This window comes from Eleutherodactylus coqui, chromosome 4 (assembly GCF_035609145.1).
Source record: "Eleutherodactylus coqui strain aEleCoq1 chromosome 4, aEleCoq1.hap1, whole genome shotgun sequence".
NCBI classification, from domain to species: domain Eukaryota; kingdom Metazoa; phylum Chordata; class Amphibia; order Anura; family Eleutherodactylidae; genus Eleutherodactylus; species Eleutherodactylus coqui.
This window is the reverse complement of record NC_089840.1, coordinates 134,278,785-134,300,900: the sequence shown is the minus strand read 5'-3', so window position 1 is coordinate 134,300,900 and position 22,116 is coordinate 134,278,785. Positions and strand designations below refer to the sequence as shown.

Here is a 22,116-nt window from a genome sequence, read left to right as displayed (position 1 = left end):
GGAGCCCCTACTGTAAACAGCGCGAAGTCCGCTGCTGCGCTGTGATTGGTCAGGGAGTTTTTCCCTGACCAATCACAGCGATCGTGGGGGAGGGACCGCTCTGATTGGTCCCCAGCCCGGACGCAGCACTTGTCTGCTGACTATGTCAGCAGACATCACTGCTTTGTCGCCGCGATTGTCACCGCGGCGACACTTTAATGACCTGACGTACCAGGTACGTCATGTTGTGGGAAGTATCCCGCTACCATGACGTACCAGGTACGTCCAGGAGCGGGAAGGGGTTAATTAGGTTCTTCCTGTCAAACCAGGAAATCGGCAGAGAGCTCCAAGAGAGCACAAAGTTTAAATTGTAAAGATCCGTTATTCTTGCCCCTAGATAGGTCATTTGTTTACTCGAGTTTTTGAATGGCGAGATTTTTAAGATTTCTGTCCATGGGTCTTGCTTCATGTTGATATTTAATAATTCTGATTTTTAGAGATTTAATTTGAAGTTGGAGATCTGGCCAAAGTTCTTAAACTCCTGTAGAATGTGAGGGATTGCGATTTGGGGTCTGTAACGAAAAACACCATATTGTCTGCGTAGGAGGCCGATTTGTTTTCCCTGGAGCCACACTTCATACCCGTGATTTTGTTATTTTGTCAGACTTTTTCCAAAAAGGTCTCCATAGTTAGAACAAACAATAAGGGGCACAGGGGGGCAGTCCTGTCTAGTTCCATTGTTAATGTGGACTGTTGGGGAGAGATCCGAATTAATTTTGATTCTAGCCAAGGAAGTGAATACAAGGCCATAATCTTGTCTATGAAGGATTCTGGGAAACCAAATTTTTGAACCAATCAACTCTATCAAAGGCTTTTTCTGCATCCGTATTAAGAAGGGTTAATGGAGACTTATCATGATGGGCTAAATGTATCAAGTTAAGTGGTGTTGAGGTATAATTCTTGGCTTCTCTATTCGGGATAAAGCCCGCCTGCTCAGTTGACCAGACCAGGCAGGATCACTTTTATTCTGTTAGCTAAGATTTTTGCGTATATTTTAACATCATTATTAACCCTTTCCAATCCACTGCCTGACGTCTGAAGACATTCTGATTGAAGGCTGTACAGCTCTGATGTCGGAAGATGTCCGGCAGGGTATTCTTACTGTATATTACTGGCCGCTCTGTTGTCGAGGGCCTCTCCAGCATGTCCCATACAGCAGTACTGCCTCTAGCCAGCAGATGGCGCCATTGTATAATGGCACAAAGAGAGCCCCCTAGGAAACCCTAAATCCAAAATTGGATTGCAAAGGGTTAATTAAAGATATGGGTTTTTATAACTACTGCATAGAGTAGCATCTTTTCTCTCTTTGGGGATTAATGTTATATGTGTTGTTAGTGCTTCTTTTTGGAAAGGGTTTCCAGCAGTAATGGAGGTAAAATAATGAACTAGATGTAGAGTGAGGGTCTCTTTGACAGTTTTGAAATATAGGGATGTCAGGGTAAAATTCTAAGTACAGCACCAATCAGGCCCGCCCCGCTGCCGGCGGTAAGAAGAGACACCACACAGAGGTCTGGTATAGTTTCTCACACGGGACATGACTGCGCTTCGCCCTTTATTACAGATTACATGAGATCTTATACCCTTTGTCTCATCACCAGGAATGGGTGATGGGCTCATAACCATATATGGGAAGTCCGGATTTCCGGCCTGAGACAGTGAAAACAGTCGTTATCTTGCTACGGCGCCTCCGGGAAAACAGCCAAGTACGCGTCCTTCGTCCGATTCTTCTTTGCTGTGTTTAAAATACATTTTGTCTTCGCCTTGCAAGGCCTTTGGAATATCTGATGTAAGGCGACAGATTAAGTTTTTTCTCATTTGGAATTGAATAGAACTTGCATATAGGTATAAAGCATAAAAAACATATGGCAATATATATATATACCTTCACAAACCCCCCAAAAAAACTTAATATGGAGATCAAGCATCAGACCTTGCACTCTTCCTCGGTCGTCTCTCCCTTGCGTCAGGGTTTCTCCACTGCCCGTAAGTCCCTACTCCTAAAGGGGGATCCCTACCTCACCTCAGAAGGAGGCCATGGATTCCCTGGGCTTATTTCCGGGCATCCATACCCTCTATCTGTACGAGTTAACACCCCGCAGGGTGTGCCCTCGCCGGAACCTAAGGTCTTCTGCACTTTCCCTAGGCAAATGGGAAGTCCACTGACAGTCCATCTTATGAGACCGGGGCGGCGCAGTACTAGTCCATTTCTCCATTCTTCTGGTAACGTACGTGGTTGGCACTATCGGAACTGTCTCCATCTTTTTTTTTTTTTTTTTTTTCAAACAAGGGAAACGTTGGTCACATTATCCAGTCCCTTACTCATACTCTTTTTGATCAAAGGGATAATACACATACAGGAAATTACATACCCCACCTCTTTCTGCTAAAATCATATCCAGGGCCACTCTAGGGCCATGGATGCAGTGGGCCCTAACTGGTCAGCTAACCCTTGCAAAGCATCCTTGGTGTAGTTTACAAACCTCTGCTGATTGTAATAGATATAATTCATACAATCTACATTATTATTAACAGTGACAATAGCAAATAAGGACTCAAAACCTGCTTTAACCTGATTTCTAGAATTAAATTAATCTGGCACCCCCCTTGGCACTCCTATTGCATCTATGTATACATGTGGGTCAAAGTTACCACCTGGAGTCTCAACTTCTCTCTTAGCACGATGCGGTGTTGGATTCTCACCCTCAGTGTAGTCTTCATATTGCACATTTGATTGTATTAATTTGTTCTGAAACAGGGGGCTAGTGTACAGTAGTCAAAGGTGTGTGCTAGAGGAATTGTACCACATTATAGCATGTAAAGGATATGCAGGATCATGAGTTCTTTCAGTGCGAAGTGTGGATCCAAGTGGGCTTTCCTTCGAGCTTGACTGCAGTTGGGGTGGGTGGTGAGCAACATCTGGTAAGGACTTTTAAACTGGGTTTCTTGCTCAAACTTTTTCACATAGACCCTGTCACCTGGTTTCAGATTGTGACACTCATCTGTAGGACCTGGGAGAAAAGCAGAGACTACAGAATGCATTATTAACAATTCCTTGGAGAGGCCTATGACAAAATTAACAAGAAAATCATTCCCCAAACTCGGCCACTGTGGCATGTACCCTCCGGAGAAAAAGAACTAATGGAAGACACTCAATTCAAAATTTGCCCATTTTCTTCATTGCCTTTTGTATCTACTTTCCCCCTACTCTGCGGACGGTAGGGTGTGTGAAAAGCCTGAAATATACCCAAATAGACATGATGTGTTGCATTATTTCACCTGTGAAGTGTGTACCTTTGTTTGACTCAATCACTTCCGGTACCCCATATCTGCGGATTACCTCATTCATGAGCTTCTGTGCGGTTACCTGCTTATTTACTTTGGTAACAGAGTAGGTCTCCAACCTGAAAAACATCAACAACAACAAGCACATATTCATGCTTCCCAACAAGTAGGAGCTGAGTGTAGCCAAATTTGCAATCCCTGAAATGGGTAGAGTGGTCTAGGCAAGTGTGATGTGGCAAATTTACTTCTGCCCTGTTGCTTACGGCAAAGATCATGCAAAATTGGACAAATGATGCAGCAGCTACAGAAAACCAAGGAGACACCCGTGCTCGTTCAAGCGTCAACATCATTACTGCTTTGAGAGGTGCGTCTTTCCGTGCGTCAGCTGGGCCATCATGGGGCACAGGGACCGTGGTGGGCAAGTGCTGTTGACTGTTCACCATATGCCGTCCCTTTTTAGTCCATTTGTCTTTTTCTTCCTTGCTGGCTTGTAACTGTAAAGTCCAAGTTCATATCAAAGTCCAAGGTCCAATCAGGAGGCTGGAACCGGCACACGTCATGGGGCGGAGCTACGCGACGACGCGTACAAGGGGGTGGAGCCAAAACGCTGATGCTGCCGAGCAGAGCCGAAGGGAGAAGACCGCACAGCGCAAGCGCGTCTAAAAAAGCAAGAAGACACCGAAATTAGACGGAACCATGGCGACGGGGACGCTAGCAACGGAGCAGGTAAGTGAATAACTTCTGTATGGCTCATATTTAATGCACAATGTATATTACAAAGTGCATTAATATGGCCATACAGAAGTGTATAACCCCACTTGATTTCGCGAGACAACCCCTTTAAGGTCCAATATGCGATAGTGAACGCACTTCTTTTTTTATTATTTCACAAAATAAAAATCAGCAATTGCAAACTCGTTTCGGGGACGAGCCCCTTCGTCAGTTCGGCTGGATTGAACACAACAGGATGCCTGGGGGTGACACAATTCCAAAGGTTTTCTTGGATGTGCCAGAGGTCCTGTATGTGGCAGGGAGACAGGGGAGAAAAAAGTGCTGAAGCACTTCTTTCTCCCCTTTCTCATAAAATGTGATCAAAATGATCAAAAAAGATATATGCACCCCAAAATGTGAATAATAGTAACTACAGCTTGTGCCACAAAAAGCCCTAACACAGCCCAGTCAACAGAAAAATAAAGTTTAAAGAATCATAGAATGATAGCGTTGGAAGGGACCTCCAGGGTCATCTGGTCCAACCCCCTGCTTAGTGCACGATTTACTGAATCATCCCAGACGGATGTCTGTCCAGCCTTTGTTTGAAGACTCCCATTGATGGAGAACTCGCCACCTCCTGTGTCGACCTGTTCCACTCATTGATCACCCTCAACAAAGTTTTTTTTTTTTTTTCTAAGATCTAATCTGTGCCTCCTCCCTTTCAGTTTCATCCCATTGCTTCTAGTCTTTCCTTGTGCAAATGAGAATAGAGCTGATCCCTCTGCACTGTGACAGCCCTACAGATATTTGTAGACAGCTATTAAGTCTCTTTTCAGCCTTCTTTTTTGCAAGTTAAACGTTCCCAGATCCTTTAAACATTCCTCATAGGACATTTGCAGACCTCTCACCGTCCTGCTAACTCTTCTCTGAACTTGCTCCAGTTCATCCATGTGTTTTTTTTGTTTTTTTTTTAAATTGGGTTGCCCAGAACTGGACACAGTAATACAGATGAGGCCTGACCAAGGAAGAGTAGAGGGGGATAATGTCCTCACGTGATCTAGACTCTATGCTTCTCTTAATACTTCCCAGAATTGATTGTGTTTGCCTTTTTTGCTGCTGCATCACACTGTTGACTCATGTTCGTCTGTGATCTGTTAGTATACCCAAGTCTGTTTCACATGTGCTGCTGCTTAGCTCAATTCCTCCCATTCTGTATGTGCTTTTTTCATTTTTCTTGCTGATGTAGAGCCTTGCATTTCTCCTTGTTAAATACCATTCTGCTAGTCACCTTCCACTGTTGAAGTTTTTCTAGATCTTTTTGAATCTTCTCTCTCTTCTCCAGTTATTATCTATCCCTCCTAGCTTTGTGTCATCAGCAAATCTGATCAGTTTCCCTTCAATTCCAAGGTATGGATCTCAGAATATGGCACTGGGAAACAATTTTTGCTTAACAAATTAAACTTTTTTAAAATAGAAAAACATTAAAAAAATATATATATATAAATTTGGTATCCTTGTAATCGTACTGACACATAGAACAAAGTTAATATGTCACTTTTACTGTACAGTGAACACTAAACTCACCAAAGTTGCATTTTTTTTTCCTGACTTAAACATTTCTAAAAGTTTTTACATACATTAAATGGCACCATTTTATAAAAAAAAATGCTGCAAAAGACAAGCCCTCATTTGGTTATTTCAATGGAAAAATTAAAATGTTATGGCTCTTGAAAAGCAGGTAGAAAAAACAAAAATAATTGATGAATTTTTGGTCCTAAAATGGTCAACCTGCATGCTCATCACGTCATTAATTCAAAGTTTAGGTGTTCGTCTGTCTTTGGCACATCGATTAAAATGAAGGGAGCAGCAGAACGCATCTGTAACTGCATTTACTACTGAACGCTCTGGGCCCTGGATTCGGTGCTGGTCCCAGCAATTACACCTTCATAGTCATCCATTAGCCTATAGATAGAGGATTAACTGGCTGTTGTGGGAAAACCTTATTTAATCCCGCATGAGTTTGTATATACTGTATTAGTATATACTGGTGATAATGATGCATTATGTTTGCCCAATGTCCTGTGGCATTTTGTAAGGACTATAGAGCGAGCGCTGAATACATTTCTTAATTCTAGCCCTGAAAGCAATGGTTACAGAATATTCAGGCAGATTATTCGCCAGGTTTATTGGTTACCTGAGAAACTGTATTGTCTTTATCCAGATTATTCTAATGAGTGTTAGAGATTGCTAGGGACATGTTAGATAATACAAGTGTGCTAAGCCACGCTATGAGCTGTATGCTGCAAATCAGCGGTAATCGTATTGTGAAGAAACCTAAAAGGTGGAAAATAGGGGGAAATTTATTATTGCATTTGCAGCAAAATTCTGGAGTTGAAAAATCGCTAATTATGGTCAATAATTTGTAACTTTTTTCTGTTTTACTCTCCGGTCATCAATTTTCAATAGTGGTGAGAAGAGTGGGCTGTTTACTTAAAGGGCGAAGCTTACCACAGGCCGACAGATTTACCATATTCTATGCCAGAAACTAGCGTAAACTATAGCATATATGTAGGACTACTCTTGGTCGGCACAGATTTTAATTTCTCAAGCACTGGCAATCAAAGATGCGCCAATTTAAGACATGCTAGTGGCTTAATACGTTTGGCAAATCTTAATCAAATGTACCGTATATACTCGATTATTAGCCGACCTGAGTATAAGCCGAGTCAATAAGTTTTACCACAAAAAACTGGTACAAAACAGACTAGAGTATAAGCCTAGCTATACTCGAGTATATTACTAGGTAAAGAAAAAATGCAATACTCATCTCCCAGCCGGCTTCTGTGTCCCCGGCACGATGATCTCCCCGGCGGTGCAGTAAGCTGCTTTAGACTTCTTCCAGCTGTCATCTTCGTGCTCGGCTTTGAATTCCCCTGCCGTCAGCGCTGTGTAAGTAAGCCCTGTGATTGGATCGAGCGCCAGTCAATCACAGCCAGCGTCTATAAACCAATCACAGCCATTCAGTGATGTTATCCACTGAATAGCTGTGAATCATCGAGCGCTGGCTGTGATTGGCTGGTGCTCGATCCAATCACAGCGCTTTACCTAACACAGCGCTGATGGCGGTGGATTTGAAAGCTAGGCAGGGTCCTGACAGCGGGCAGAATTCTTCCCCTGGGGAGACCATCACGCTGGGGACACAGACGCCGGCTGTGAGGTAAGTATTGCATTTTTTTGGTTTTTTTTAACCTCACTCGAGTATAGGCCGAGGGGGGCTTTTTCAGCATTAAAAAATGTGCTGAAAAACTAGGCTTATACTCGAGTATATATGGTATTTTAGTTTAAGACTGGTGTAAGGAATACCAGTCTAAGGCCTCATGCACATGGGCTAATATGAATGAACATGCTATGGAAAAGTGATTCTTCATGCACATGAGTGGATTATGGTTTCCGCTTGCAGATGAAAAATCGCAACATGCTCCATTTTTGCGCAGATGATTTTCATTGAAGTCAATGGAAGCTGTTCGATCTGCATCCAAGGTCACGGATTCTGTGTCATCGCTAGGCAATGACGTGGGAAAAGCCAGAGTTTTAAAGAAAAAATCTGTATGACGGTGAGCCACACAGACCATCCGCGGTACAAAGAAGCCGGAGAATGACAGATATGCAGAGTCACCAACCACAGTCAGGGCTGGATTCCGCAGCCTGATCCTGATGTGCCGAGTGCATGAGGACTACGACTTCCCGGATTGTATGGTCCGGGCTATAGTTTTTCTTTTTTTTATAAATCCAGTGAATGAGTACGACCACCTCCTCTACACAGCATATCGTTACGCAGGCATAGACTCGTAGCGCAGCTTTTTTTTATGGCTCTTTTACACGGGATGATTATCATCCAGACATTATAGGGCTAAATCATGTGGGTGGCAGCTGTCAAGCCTGAAGATCCAGTTGGTATCTTTCTGCGTGAGTATTTTTATTCAAATCTGTTCCTACCCACACCACCAGCCCACCATCAGGGCTGTCCGTTACAGTTTATTTTTGTGGCTGTATGCTCCATCTTCTCTTTTGATTAGGAGTTAGTCTAGTGATCAAGGTGCTGCTCCGTTTATTAGGCCGTCAGAATTTAGGGAGCGATTGGCTGTGTTACATTACCTAGCTCCTGATGATCCAGTACTGGTGAAACACGTTGAACTTGAGTTTATTTTGACACTCGTCATTTGTGATAGGTTATCATCTTAAAGGGGTTGTCCCGCGCCGAAACGGGTTTTTTTTTTTTTTTAACCCCCCCCGTTCGGCGCGAGACAACCCCGATGCAGGGGTTAAAAAAACAAACCGCTCAGCGCTTACCTGAATCCCGGCGGTCCGGCGTCTTCATACTTACCTGCTGAAGATGGCCGCCGGGGTCTGCTCCCTCCGTGGACCGCAGCTCTTCTGTGCGGTCCATTGCCGATTCCAGCCTCCTGATTGGCTGGAATCGGCACGTGACGGGGCGGAGCTACACGGAGCCGGCATTCTGCACGAGCGGCTCCATTGAAGAGAGCAGAAGACCCGGACTGCGCAAGCGCGGCTAATTTGGCCATCGGAGGGCGAAAATTAGTCGGCTCCATGGGAACGAGGACGCCAGCAACGGAGCAGGTAAGTAAAAAACTTTTTATAACTTCTGTATGGCTCATAATTAATGCACAATGTACATTACAAAGTGCATTAATATGGCCATACAGAAGTGTATAGACCCACTTGCTGCCGCGGGACAACCCCTTTAATGATAGTATCGGAATATATCAAAAAGGTGGAGGTCATTTAGATACTTATTATCAGAGATGGTTCATCTTCCTTGAGATAACTGGAGTTTATCTAGACACTTGTTTTTATTTAGAGTCAATCCTTCTTAGCTGAACGAGTGAAGAATTTACCGTCTTTAGTGGTCGTATTGAGAGCAAGGATGGTAATTTGGTATTGGTAGCGCCTTCATCAATATTCACGTTCTTCAATTGACGAGGTTTATGGACCATAGTATTATCATCTGTAGGGGATTTGCTAATTTTTCCTTTCCATTGCACTTCATTACAGTCTATTAACCTATATGATTTGTTGGACCCTTTTTTTGTCTGATCAGTGCGGCCTTCGGTGGGTCCTTGGTTTAGCAAGAAATGGTCTGCGATAGTTTTTATTAGTAGCCTGGAACATTTTTTAGTGTTTGTTTAGTGTATCTGTTTTTCTTGTATGGCCGCCTGCAGACGGCCAGGTCGGATCCGGCTGCGAGAATTCTCGCTGCGGGACCCGACCTGAGCATCTGCAGAGAGCAGCGCGGGCACTCACCTCTCCCGCGGCCCCGACTCTTTCATGTGGCGGCGCATGCGCAGAGCGGAGCCGGCGGCCGGTGAGTGACGTTTCTTTGCGGGGCTCTGCGAGCCCCGCACAGAAGTAGGACATGCCACGATTTGTTTGCCGTGCGAGATTTTGCGCGGCCAAATCGCAGCCATCTGCATAGGATTGCGTTTGTTAACGAAATCCTATGGCAGCTTCCAGCGGCGGAAATCCCGCCCGTCTGCAGGCGGCCTATGTTATCTTGGCCTGTTTTTTATTTTATTATTTATTAAGTTATGTTTTAGCGGTGTCTTTATTTATATATCTTGATGCTCCCTTTCACCATCCTAGGATTCCAAGATCCCTACACACATGCAAAATCTATTTGTGTTTATTTCATCATCCATAGATTGCTAGCAGGAATTCCCAGCCTGAAGGTGTTGGAAGGGGAACTTATCTGGCTGCAAAAGTACTTGCCCTCCCTTGAATCGCCAATCGTTCTTTGCCATAATGACTTGCTATGTAAGAATGTCATCTACAATGAGGAAGAAGGTAAGGCACTGAAGGCATAAACATTGGTTTCAAAAAAACAAGTTTACCAATATTCGTAACGCTCTCCCTTTATCTTCTGACAGGTCATGTCCGATTTATTGACTATGAGTACGCTGGATACAATTACCAGGCCTATGACATCGCTAATCATTTTAACGAATTTGCAGGTGATAGAAATATCTATTTTTTTTCATATAAGTTATGCTTCATTGTGCCACTTATTACTACACTAAGGCCAGGCTCAGACGGCCGTAATTCGCTGCTCGCGGGAGACATTGCATACTTGCTGCACTCTGCCAATCGCCTTGCACTATCTTGGCATGTATAAGTTGGTAATACACGCCAAGATAGAACATGCTTTTTTTTTTTTTTTTTGCGCGCGCACATCTTTTGCTCAATTCACAAGAATGGCAACATGGCTACCAATGGCAGATTGATACTGCGTATTCAGTGCGCGGTATATGCTGTAACAAGACATTCATGTAAGCCCGGCCTCCCACTGATATTTGTACAAAACTTTTTATTGGATCCTTCTATGCATTCCTGGTGAGATCTCATAAGTTAACACCAACATATTTCCCAGAATCCTTGGAAAAACAATAATGAGCAGGTATGAATCTTAAAAATCTCTTGGCATTGCCAAGATTGTCAGATTCTGTAACACCAGCCTTTCGATGAGTAGGTCACCGCTGTCATGTGCGTCATTAAGACTGTTGTCTGATCGTGATAGACATTTACTGTAGGACCCCAGATATCCTATTGGGGTATAGTCACATATAATGGATTTGCTTCAGCAGCTGCAAATCTGTACCACATGACATGGATTTTGACATCCTTTTTGATGCATATTTGCAACAGATTTCACTCCGTGAAAGGTTACCTTTTTTGGTGTGGATTTTATGCAGATAGTTCTATTGCCTGTGAACATACCCTAAGAATTTCCAGATAAACACTGAAAAATTAGCCAGAATCCTTGACTTCCTCTTTTTTCTTAAAACTTCACCTGTCCAAAGAGTGGTCCTTCACTGCGCTGCGGGTGACACCGCTGCTGAACAAGCCTAACCATTAGTTCTATCATGAGCCTGATCAGGGAAGGGGTTTCACTACTGACATCCCCAGAATGGGGGGTCCTTTGCCCCAATCCTCCTCACTGCCCCCTCCAGTGCGGAGGAGCTTCAATTAAGGCGCAGCAAAGTCTGTGTGGTGCTGATCCATTTATTTTCAATGGGACTACCAGGAATGACTGAATATAGTGATGAAGCCCCCTTGAAGATGAATGGAGCAGTGCCACACATGCTCGCCCGCCACCCCTGCGCATAGTGATTCCGAGAGAACCCCTATAAGCATTTGGTCTTAATTTTATTGTCCATTTCCCAATCAAAGCTCAAACATTTCAACGGTAACATTTACCAACCACATGGTGCCAGTATTCCTGACTGTAAGCTTAAAAATTGGTCATCTTGTCCAAAAAATGCCAATCTTTTTGAAACTGTGTAATATTTGGTTATAATGTTAAGTCAGTAACACTTATAAATTTAAAACTGATAATAGTTTGAACTTCTGCCTGCATTTCTAGGAGTGAGCGAGCCAGACTATCGATTGTTACCTGACAGAGAGACTCAGCTGGAGTGGTTGTGGCATTACTTGTGTGCCTGTAGAAGGCTGAAAGGAGAAGAGGGAGAGCCACAAGACAAGGAGGTGGACCATCTGCTTATCCAAGTCAATCAATTCGTACTGGTGAGTTTTAGGGTGGGATATCTAGTCTAGTAATAAAAGGGAATATTTCCTCTGGTTCAGAAGAAATGGGCGACTTGGGGAGAAATATAGCTCTAAATCATGTAGCACAGCTAGGAAACCACTGCTAACGCTTACTGCTGTTTTTGAAGACTACTGCGAGTTTGGAAAAGCAAATAAAGCACAAAATCATTATAATAACCTTATATTGTAAGGTTGCCCTAGGAATCTTCCGGGTTATATAAGCATTCTAATTGTCAAAGATGGGTAATATCCAAAAATAGACCAGGACAACCTCAAAAAATATTATAAAATGAAGGGACAATAAAGGAAATGCCCAGCAACTGTGGCCATTTTCAAACTTCATTTAAGGACAGGTGCCAACTTTGCAGCCCTTAGTGCACCCAGCTCAGCGGTGGTGACTGCTGATACAGCGCACCTGTGACTGCTATGGACCACAGAGAAGCGGACATGGACTACCAGCAAACCTAAGTGGGTCTCTTAGCCAGGATGGTTATTGGGTTTCTAGCAGATCCATCTGCAAGACTGAAATTTGGGGCTTTGAATGCGATGTAGGGTAATTCAGCAAGATTGAGCATATTTGCTGAAATCCTTGACTTGGGGTACCACTTCTAAAAGTAAACATTGTTCTATTCTCTTTCGAGGGGAGTATCTGTTCGGCCTGGAACTCCACAAAATATTAGAGAAGGCAGCTGATAGGAAGAAGGTGTTTCCTGAGGAAACAACCTAGAAAAATTCTGTCTTTTTTCAGAAGCCTAGATTCTAGTTTAGGGATCCTAAGAACTAAGGTAAAACTAGTAGATGGTCCTATCCCAAGAGGAAGGGGTAGGAACCTTCTTCTTAATTTGAGGCAGCCAGTTCTTGTTCAGTAATGTAGACCCAGTTAGGGGAAGACCATCCCCATTCCAGGAATCTTGGAGGCAGGTAACCAATAACCCTTTACATACAGTTTTCCTGAGGTTACAGGATGGCAATTGTTGGCCTTTTACTTCCACCCCGTCAATAGGTCTATATTACTCCATAACAATCCTCCTTCCTTCAACTGAAATTGGAGGACGGTATAAATAGCTTATTATCAATGGGTGCGATTGTTCCAGTCCCCTTTGAGGAGTTGACATAGAATAATCAGCTTGTCCTATTTTATACCAATTCTGTTACGGGTATGTGCACCATTATGCTTAAAGAGACCTGTTATATTCCTATCGACTCCTAATGGCAATTCTCAAATACTTCTGATAATTTTGAAAGATTTAAGTTTTACGCTTTCACTTTGTTTATCTTCTGGCATATCTATCAGAGTATTTACAAAAGTGGTAGTAGAGGTGATTGCTCACCTTAGGAAGAAGGACATGAATGTAGTCCCCTATCTGGATGATTTCGTCATCTTATGCATTATTTGTACTGAGACGGAAGTGAATGGTGATCTCGGTAAACTTTAACACTTTTCATTCTACCAGTGCTTCTTTGCTGTTCTAAGGTTTGTGAATATAATATCAGCATTTTGTAATCGCTGTTTTTCCTTTAGGCATCGCACTACTTCTGGGGTCTGTGGGCTCTCATTCAGTACAGATTTTCAGACATTGATTTTAACTTTGCACAGTAAGTATCTTGCAGTTCTACAAAATTTCTTCAAGCTTTTTTATAATATAAAATAAAGTTAGAATTCTCTTTGGTGTCCAAATGAGTTATTACATGAATAAGGACAGGAAAATGAATGCCAATGAACAATCGGTACCTTTGCAGGGGTATTTGCATGTTGGACGTTTTATGACCTTTTATATCAGACAAGATACATCTGATAGATACGAGTCTTAGAACAGAGGTCACCTGATCCCACCATGGCCACTAGTAGTATGGAAACTGCATAGAACAGCCAGCTCAGCTATTTCCGTACTCCTGGCCACCATCAGCTATGAATATGGACTGTATTACCATTTCAGTCATGTTTTGGCTGAGATGGAAATACCTCTTTAGAGGTCAGTTTTTTGTTTTTTTTTTAAACCCCTTGGTAACATTTAACATACATGTACATCACATGTGCTAAGGGTTTGCATGGAGGGGCTCAGGTGCCAAGACATTAACAGGTGTCGGCTGTCTTTTGATATCCAGCTGTAGCGGCCACTATCCGAGTAAAAGTTGTACCTTTTATAAATGGTACCACTGGCCAAATAATTGCTCGAAAGAACAAATTAAAATAGTAATAGTTGAGTGCAAAAATGGCCACCAACATGCTAACAAGTCACTAGTATAGTTTTAGCTTACCAGAAAATAGTCCGTGGTTGATCAAAAATCGTCTGGTGTAAAGTCAGTTGTTTTGTATTTTAATGACTTGCAAGTGAATTTGTATGGAGCAGCCCTCTATGAACGATACCTTGGCAAACCGATAATGAACAGTCGTTGCTCGGTGTAAATGCAAATGAATGACTCCTCAGTAAAGTCACTGAAGTGTACAAACTACTACCTAAACAATAGGTGTTCTGTGTAAAGGTACCTTTATCCGCAACCCTGGCTGCTAAGCCTTCAGATGCCACTGTCAACGCTGACCATGGCATTTCAATGGTCTGACAAAGGGAAGGGGCTCCCTCTGTCTCCCCTACATATCCCGCTTCCCATGACGGGATTGTGAAGTGCTATTTGGTAGCCTTGGGCCTAGTGAAGCTCCGCAGGGCTACTATGGATTCTTCCATATCTAGCATTGCTTGTATCGGGGCTTAGAGGGGTATTCTGGCGATGGGATGCTTTTAGCAGTTTTCATGCTTCCACTGGATGGTGAAAGCTGATAGATTGTGGGGGTCCAACCACTGGGACCCCCACCTATCCTGAGAATGTGAGACCAGTGTACCCCATTTCACAGTAAGATACATTGTACCATTTCTGTAGTGTAGGGAGGAATGGAGCTGCTGGTGGCACATGCCTCTCCAAGACTGTCTTCAGACTATGCTGCATTTAAAGAGGACTGTATATTGTAGATACTGCTAGGGCTTATTTCGGGGAAACTGGGTAAACTGTATAATTAATGTGGCCTGTCGGCAACATTTTGCAGTTTGTCTGCTTTTTCGTCCTTTTACTAGGCTACTTGTTATCGTTGTTGAGTCCTTTCTTTTTCTTTCTCACCAGGTATGCTATGTTAAGGTTCAAACAATACTTTCATGTGAAGTCACGAGTGACGGAATTGCGGGATGTGAAGTAAAGGATTATCACTGTAAACTAAAGCAAAAACTGGATAACTTGGAAAGTCTTCAGGCCCCTCCCTGTGTAACCATTAACATTGCATCAATGACACTATATTGGCTAACAATTGGAGGGTTGTCTTATTAGAAATGCTGCTTAATTCCACAGATTTCTGCTTGATGAGTGTAATATAATTCATAGATCATTTGCCCGCACTCTTAGAATTGTACGCGTTTTATTGCAGGTTAGGAGTGAAGTGCATCTTATTTTTTTCTTTAGACTGTATTATACACTGAAAAGCTGGCCATGCCCAGGATAATAGTCCTAGTCTTCTACTTGCAGTGGTGACACTCATTCATAAATGAGCGTACACACAAACACATTTTTTTCCTACAATATTAACAAAAATCCCTATAGAAAATAATTTGTATAATTGGCAATATGGTATCTTTGCACTGTCCATTTTTTTCTTTTCTTGATAGTGAACAGAGCCTTTTAAACTGGATCTGTCACTATGCTATGCTATCTTGTTTTCATCCCTTCCCAATCCAATTTCCCTGCCACTCGCACTCCCTATGGGAAGGCGTGTTCTGGATTCCTTGGAATTACTCAACATAAACGCATAAAAATTACCCGCCGTGATGATTTTATTAGCGGTTATTTTTAATTTTTTTTTTTTAATTAAACGTGAGTTATGAGTGCTTCACATCGGGGAGATCATTTGTAATAATCCTGTAAATATATGTATATTGCTATAACATTCATTTATATAAGAAGACTCTCTTCATTTCTGCTTCTCTATCTATTACAGAGGCGTCCTATGGCTGTATACCATGTGTATAGCATATGTTTCTAACACTATGCAGAACAGAGCTCCAATGTGGGAGTCTGTTCTGTCCATTGGAGCGCTGTTCTGCATATTGTAATATATACAAATGCAGGACCGCCTCCCATGTTGTAGCTCTGTCCTGCAATGTGTTAGAAACCTGTGTCAGACCTCACCCGACATTGGAGCTATGCAGGGAAATCTCAATGTTGGCTGGGATCCGACACTGGATTGTAAAGGGTTAAAAGAAATATTGTGCCATTAGGGTACTAAGAGTTATCAAAGGTTACAGGGAGCTCATAATTATGAGTCTGGTCTGTTGATGAGGAAAGCAATCCTCCACTTCCTCTCACCCCTGTCAAGTAATGGGCACTGGTGAGATGGGTTGGGGGAGTGCTCCCCGTCATGAAGACAGAGTACTCATTAAGTTTTTTTTATTTCATGCCGTGAGGGACCTGTTTTCACAAAAAAAAAACTCTTGAAAAGCATACTTGCAATGATAATTAACTTTTCTGCTTGAAGACTATTATTGTTACATGTATGACTACCTTTACAGGGGTTATTCCGTTAAAAACCTCTATCGCCTATCTACATACTCCAGAGGAGTTTGGTGGAGCAATGGACAAGCCTGCGCACTTCATTCAAGGTCTATGGGACTGACAGCTAGGCATTGTACTCAGCTATCTCTATCTGTCAGTCCCATATCCATTGGGGGAGATCTGGTAATTGTGTATTTGTGTTGCTTTTCTGCATGTACATTTTTTTTTTTTTACACAAAATTCAGCCAGTATGCTGTCTCATTTATTTTAGTAAATCTCCCCCATTGAATGGAGCAGCAGGGCGTCAGTGTGACCAACACTCTTCTCAAACAAGGGTGGGCTCAGGATGGCCATTGTAGTGATGGTCCCAGCAGTGGGGCCCTGGGAGCTTGTAAGGGTGATAAATGTTTTTCATGGCATACTCCCTCTATGACTGTGCAAGCAAGGTTTTTATATATTGGCCCCACACTCTATTTTTTGGACTATAAAACACATTTTTAGGAAGTGAAAAACCTTGCAGAAAAGTTAGTGACTCGGCCAGAGCTACAGTCTACTGTCCAGAACCGTACAGTTCTCTCTCCCTGACCGACATGGTTTACTTTGCATTCAACTCTGACAGGACACCACAGATCACATTGCTGCAAAGATAAGTAAACTGCCAGATATAAACCCTCTATTTACACCAGACCAGCAAGAAACCATATATTAATCCCCCCAGTATAACCTAGACCAGTAGATATAAACTCTCAATTTCACAGTAGACCAAAGAATAATATTTTAACCCCCCCTTAATATCACCCAGACAACCAGGTACTGTATGAATCCCGAATTTTACATTGGATCGCCAGGGAATGAATTATTAACCCTGAACCCAGACCACCAGAGCTAGAGATGTTAATCCTTCCACTTCCTTATACCAACTGGGAAGTTATTAGCATATTTTTTTCCACTTATTTTGAGTTGTCTAAACTCTGATGTGTCTTATAGTCCATAAAATATAGTAAATTGTGTATTTTAGATGGACGAAGCAAAGTGGTGTTCTCCAGTCTCAGCTCTGTACTGTGATTTACTTCAATAACCTATTCATCTGGCTTATGTAGCACAGGACAATGCCGGTGGTGCAGAGCTTTCGCAATTTGTCTGTAGATGTAGCCTGCAGTACATGATGGCAGCGCTGGTGCAAGACTGCTATTCTTTCCAGTATTCTTCTAAGTGCCCTCTTACATGTTTGAGAACTTCGCTGCCTACAATATGTGTTCAGTGCTAGGAAGTATTACTTGTCATCCCTGCTAACTGATAGTAAATAGTCACCAAATGGCTAAAAAGCTGGACCAAGGACTCTGATCGATGCTTGAAAAGTCTCTTCAGTATTAGCCAGCATCTTGGAGCAATTTTCCTCCACCCAGAGTACTATAACGCTGAATTGTGTTAGACTCAGGTTTTCTGTTGTTCTAGAACCCAATTGCAGATTTTGTATACTTGAGTGGATTCACGTGTGGCATAAAAATCCACCACAAACTGTCATGTCTTGCTTGCGGATTTGCTGCAGAATTTGGCGCTTTTTACTTCCTTATTTGGTCCCTGTTTTGCAGACCGTAATACCGAGTGAATGTAACTCTACGTACCTAGTCACATGACTATATTTCATATGTTTTCGCAAAACGCAGCATGCCTTTTTTCCCCCGTCTTTGCTTCCGTATTGGTGGTATTTTCTACCAAGCAGATACGGATCAGTATTTGTCAAGTAGAAAATAAAACCAATGACAGTAAATATGGAGGCAAATAGAGATCAAATACTGCTGCCATCAGTTGTAATGTCCTCTGTACGCATCTGTTCTACGGATATGTTAAAATCTGATTGTAACCGGCCTAAGAGTGCGGCACAGCAGTTCTAGGAAATGTTCCTTAAAACTTTGATTGCTATATCACACTTCAAGAATTCTGGGCTCACGGATTAGATGTGACTCTAATGCTGCTGTTTTCTGAAATCCAAGCTGTTTGTTAGCCACATTGTAGAAGTGCGATATCCTAAAATCTCATTTACTATAGTGTGGCATCTAATCACTGCCGAAATGTATTTAAATATATCGCTGCTCCAGATCCACAGAGTAAGGCCTCATGTCCACGGGCAAAAGAAGAATTAAAATCGGATTTTAACTCTTCTCCTGCCCGCGGATCCGCACCCTATAGGGATGCATTGACCACCCGCGGGTAGATAAATACCCGCGGATGGTCAATAAGTGATTTTTTTTTAAATGGAGCATGAAAAAATCTGGACCATGCTCCATTTTTGTGTGGGGCTCCCGCGGGGACGGCTCCCGCAGTCTTTTATTGAAGCCTATGGAAGACAAAAATCGGAATTTACTCACCCACTCCAGTTCTTCCCTTCGCCGCGGCTCCATCTTCTCTCCGTTGCGGCCGGATCTTTTTTCTTCGGCCGCGATGCAGAGACGATGACGCCGCGGCGAAGGCAAGATCCGGAGCGGGCGAGAGGTGAGTTTATTCTGATTTTTATGCCTCATGTCCGCGGGGCAGGAGGGACCCGCTACGGATTCTCCATGGAGAATCCGGAGCGGGCCTGATTTTCCCCGTGGACATGAGGCCTAAGGTGGCATGCGCCGGCCCGAAGAAAAAAAGATCCGGCAGCGACGGAGAGAAGATGGAGCCGCGGCGAAGGGAAGAACCGGAGCGGGTGAGTAGATTCCAATTTTTGTCTCCCGCGGATCCGGACGGCTTCCATAGGCTTCAATAGAAGCCTGTGGGAGCCCTCCCCGCGGGAGACCCGCACGAAAATGGAGCATGGTCCAGATTTTTTCATGCTCCATTTAAAAATAAATAAATAAAAATCACTTTTATTGACCATCCGCGGGTATTTATCTACCCGCGGGTGGTCAATGCATCCCTATGGGATGCGGATCCACGGGCAGGAGAAGAGTTAAAATCCGCTGCGGATTTTAATTCTTCTTTTGCCCGTGGACATGAGGCCTAAAAGTGCCAACAGTCTGTAACAATATCCCTGCAGATGTAGTACTGCCCTCCGCAGACACAGCGCCACTCAGAATTTGCTTCCTTTGGATTACACTGACCATATGAAGCTTTTTTTCCAAGGTCTGCCCACTTTTTCATGTAACTCAGAAAAGTGTTGTCAATTTTGTAAAATACAAGTACTAAGTGACATCTGAGACTGTAACTTCATGCTCTGTCCCCATTAGGCTGCCTTCACACTGGCGAAATGCACAAATATGAAACCCATTCACATTAGTGATTTCTTCCGGTGTGGCACCATTAGCAATGCGGGAAACAATGCAACACATCTTATCTTTCTATGAGATCACCCATTGAAAGCAATGGAAGAACTCTGCGACCCTATGCTGTAGCAGGGATTTCCTTCATCAGTGATGTGATAGTGATTTTACATGAAACCAACTCACATCCACGGGGCTTTCAAATGTTGGCAAGTGCAATATCGGGCCGTAAATCACAGCCTGATATCGCCCTCCGCTGTGTGAAGTCCTTAAGCTACATTCACGAGGGTGAGCATGATATTAGGCCGAAAAACTTAGCCTGATCTCTCGCTTGCCAACGTGTGTTTTACACGGCAATGCCAAGCGGGTTAGCTTCAAAAAAGCATTGCCTCACTTCTGTGAAATTGCGATCCTTGCACGCGTGAAAGGATCGCAAGTGTTTCCCATTGAACTCACGCACATCACATGACTTTTAAGGTTCCATTGAGAAAGGTGTTCCAAGGGAGTGCCCAAAGATAGAACTCGCTGTGATTTTTGTTCTTCGCAGGGCTGCTGTGAGGATAAAAAGCGCTAGTATGAATGATTTTATATTCATGCAAGTTTTGTGGGCATTGCACAAAACTCACACGAGAATATTGCTTATGTGAATGTCTTTATACGGAAGTATTGTGTGTAAACCGCAGATACACAGCTTGTCCTTACAGTCTGCTTTGTCTTAACCTTCAACTTGGGGGGCCACATTTTTAGTGCTAACATTTTACAAACTGATTCAGTTTTGTTGCGGAGTTACATCCCAGTCCGAGGCTTGCATCACATCACTGTATTCACTAATTGACGATTACTTTAAAGTGAACCTGTCATGTTAGTTATGGGGTTTTTAAGAACTTGCAGCTTGTTTCTACAGATCCCAGCAAGAGATGAGTCCAGTTTATTCATGAGATGCCTCTGGCTCCACCCATGCACCCTGATTGGCAGTTTTCTTAGTATGCAGTACAGTAGCTTAGAAAACTGCCAATCACTGCAGTTGGGCGGGGCTAGTAGTACCTCATGAATAAACTAAACTCCTTTCTTGCTGGGAGCTGCAGAAACAAGCTGTAAGTTCTTAAAAACCACTCCACCTTACACCATAAATCACAGACTGTTGAAATCAACATGTCTGTCCCTACTTTATGCTGCCCTCAGGGAGGGTGGTATAAAAGGTTCCATTTTAAGTGTATTTGTAAGCCAAAACCATAACTGGGCCCAAAACATGGATGAGGTGCAAAAGTACAACACTTTTATCTGTTTTTGTTCTATTCCTAGTTTTGGATTGTTCGATTCCAAATACTGCTGTGTAGAAGTGACCTTACTATGTTACAGCTGAGTTAAAGGGGTTATGCCAGTAAAACAAACCCCAGCCGAGCCCTGCCTAAAATAAAAAAAACAAGGGTATACTCGCCTCTCCTGGGGCCCTGCGACGCATCGGTGCTACCATCGGTGTAGACAGGCTGGGCAGAAGCATGTGACTGTTGAGGCCAATCATAGTCTGCAGTGTCACATTCCCAAACTCCTGGCATCAGGGCGGCCAGCATATGATTGCTGATGCCAGGAGCACTGACTGTGATGCTGTGGTCACATAGCCCGTCTACTTGGAAGTCATGGCCAGTGCCAGCTGTGGCACGGGGCCCCAAGAGCAGTGAGTATACCCCTGTTTGTTATTTTAGGTAGGGTGCAGCTGGGGGACGGGGTTTTGTTCTAATGACAAAACCTCTTTAAATGACAATGATTTGCTGTCAGTTTGGTACTTGAACAACTTCCTCCAAGGAGATATAATAAATGTCGTGGACAGCCATGGGGGATATTTCCAGATAGTAAATATGTACAGATATCATGGAGGATCAAATCATCTCTTCTGTAAACAGCTGTACAACAACCATCCCAGTACGTGCCTGACTAGAGGATTGTGAATACATTGTCCACTTTATATTGTAATTAAACTGTGACTAAATCTAATATTTGCTTTGTGCTGAGGATAAAAGCTAAGTAAATACACTGATTAAAAAAATGTGAGGTTTACCATTATTTTCATTAAAGGGTTAGAACAAACATGGCTGCTTTCTTCCAAACCTAGCGCCACCCTTGTCTATTGGGGTATGTGTGGTATTACAGCTCAGCTCCACTACAGTGAATGGACGCTGAGCTGCAATACTATAACCCACAGAGAAGGGTGGTGCTGTTTGGGAAGAAATCAGGTTTTCCAACCCTGGAAAACCCTTTAACCGTGATTTAGGAATTGCTATGTTCTTTATGCGCTCTTATCTACCTGCAGCAGTTAAAAAGCTGCATTAAAACCAATTGGCATGACCCACACTATTTTTGTTTGGCTGAAAATCTGCAGTAAAAACTACAAACAGGAGTAGAGCCAGAAGAAAGAGGTTATGTATACTTTTTCTTTCTGGAGCCACAGCTCCTTTGGGATATAAAAAGAAAACTGGTATATCAAAACTGTATGTGTGAATGCTAGTGTTACTGGTGGGGGGGGGGGTTTAGACACTTTTTTGTCTAGTTTAATACCACCTATTACTCTGCTTACTATGGAGGAGACCTGTGATCAGGACAGACACCCACCTGTGTGTAGTGACCTCTTCTTCCGCTTGTGTAGAGCCTGTTGACCAATAGATGCCTCTACAATGCAGCGCAGAGATTT

The 22,116-nt window shown here is 43.0% G+C and overlaps 1 protein-coding gene across 1 annotated transcript in view; it reads left to right on the top strand.

Annotated features, from left to right (window-relative positions):
- The window catches only part of ETNK2 (ethanolamine kinase 2), a 36,947-nt gene extending 21,363 nt beyond the window's left edge, over positions 1-15,584 (top strand). The window contains exons 4-8 of the mRNA XM_066600124.1: positions 9,752-9,894; positions 9,978-10,061; positions 11,471-11,631; positions 13,175-13,248; positions 14,767-15,584. Coding sequence (XP_066456221.1) covers positions 9,752-9,894; positions 9,978-10,061; positions 11,471-11,631; positions 13,175-13,248; positions 14,767-14,839 — 535 coding nt within the window. The 3' untranslated portion in view covers positions 14,840-15,584. The remainder of the gene's footprint in view (positions 1-9,751; positions 9,895-9,977; positions 10,062-11,470; positions 11,632-13,174; positions 13,249-14,766) is intronic.
- The last annotated feature ends 6,532 nt before the right edge of the window (positions 15,585-22,116 follow it).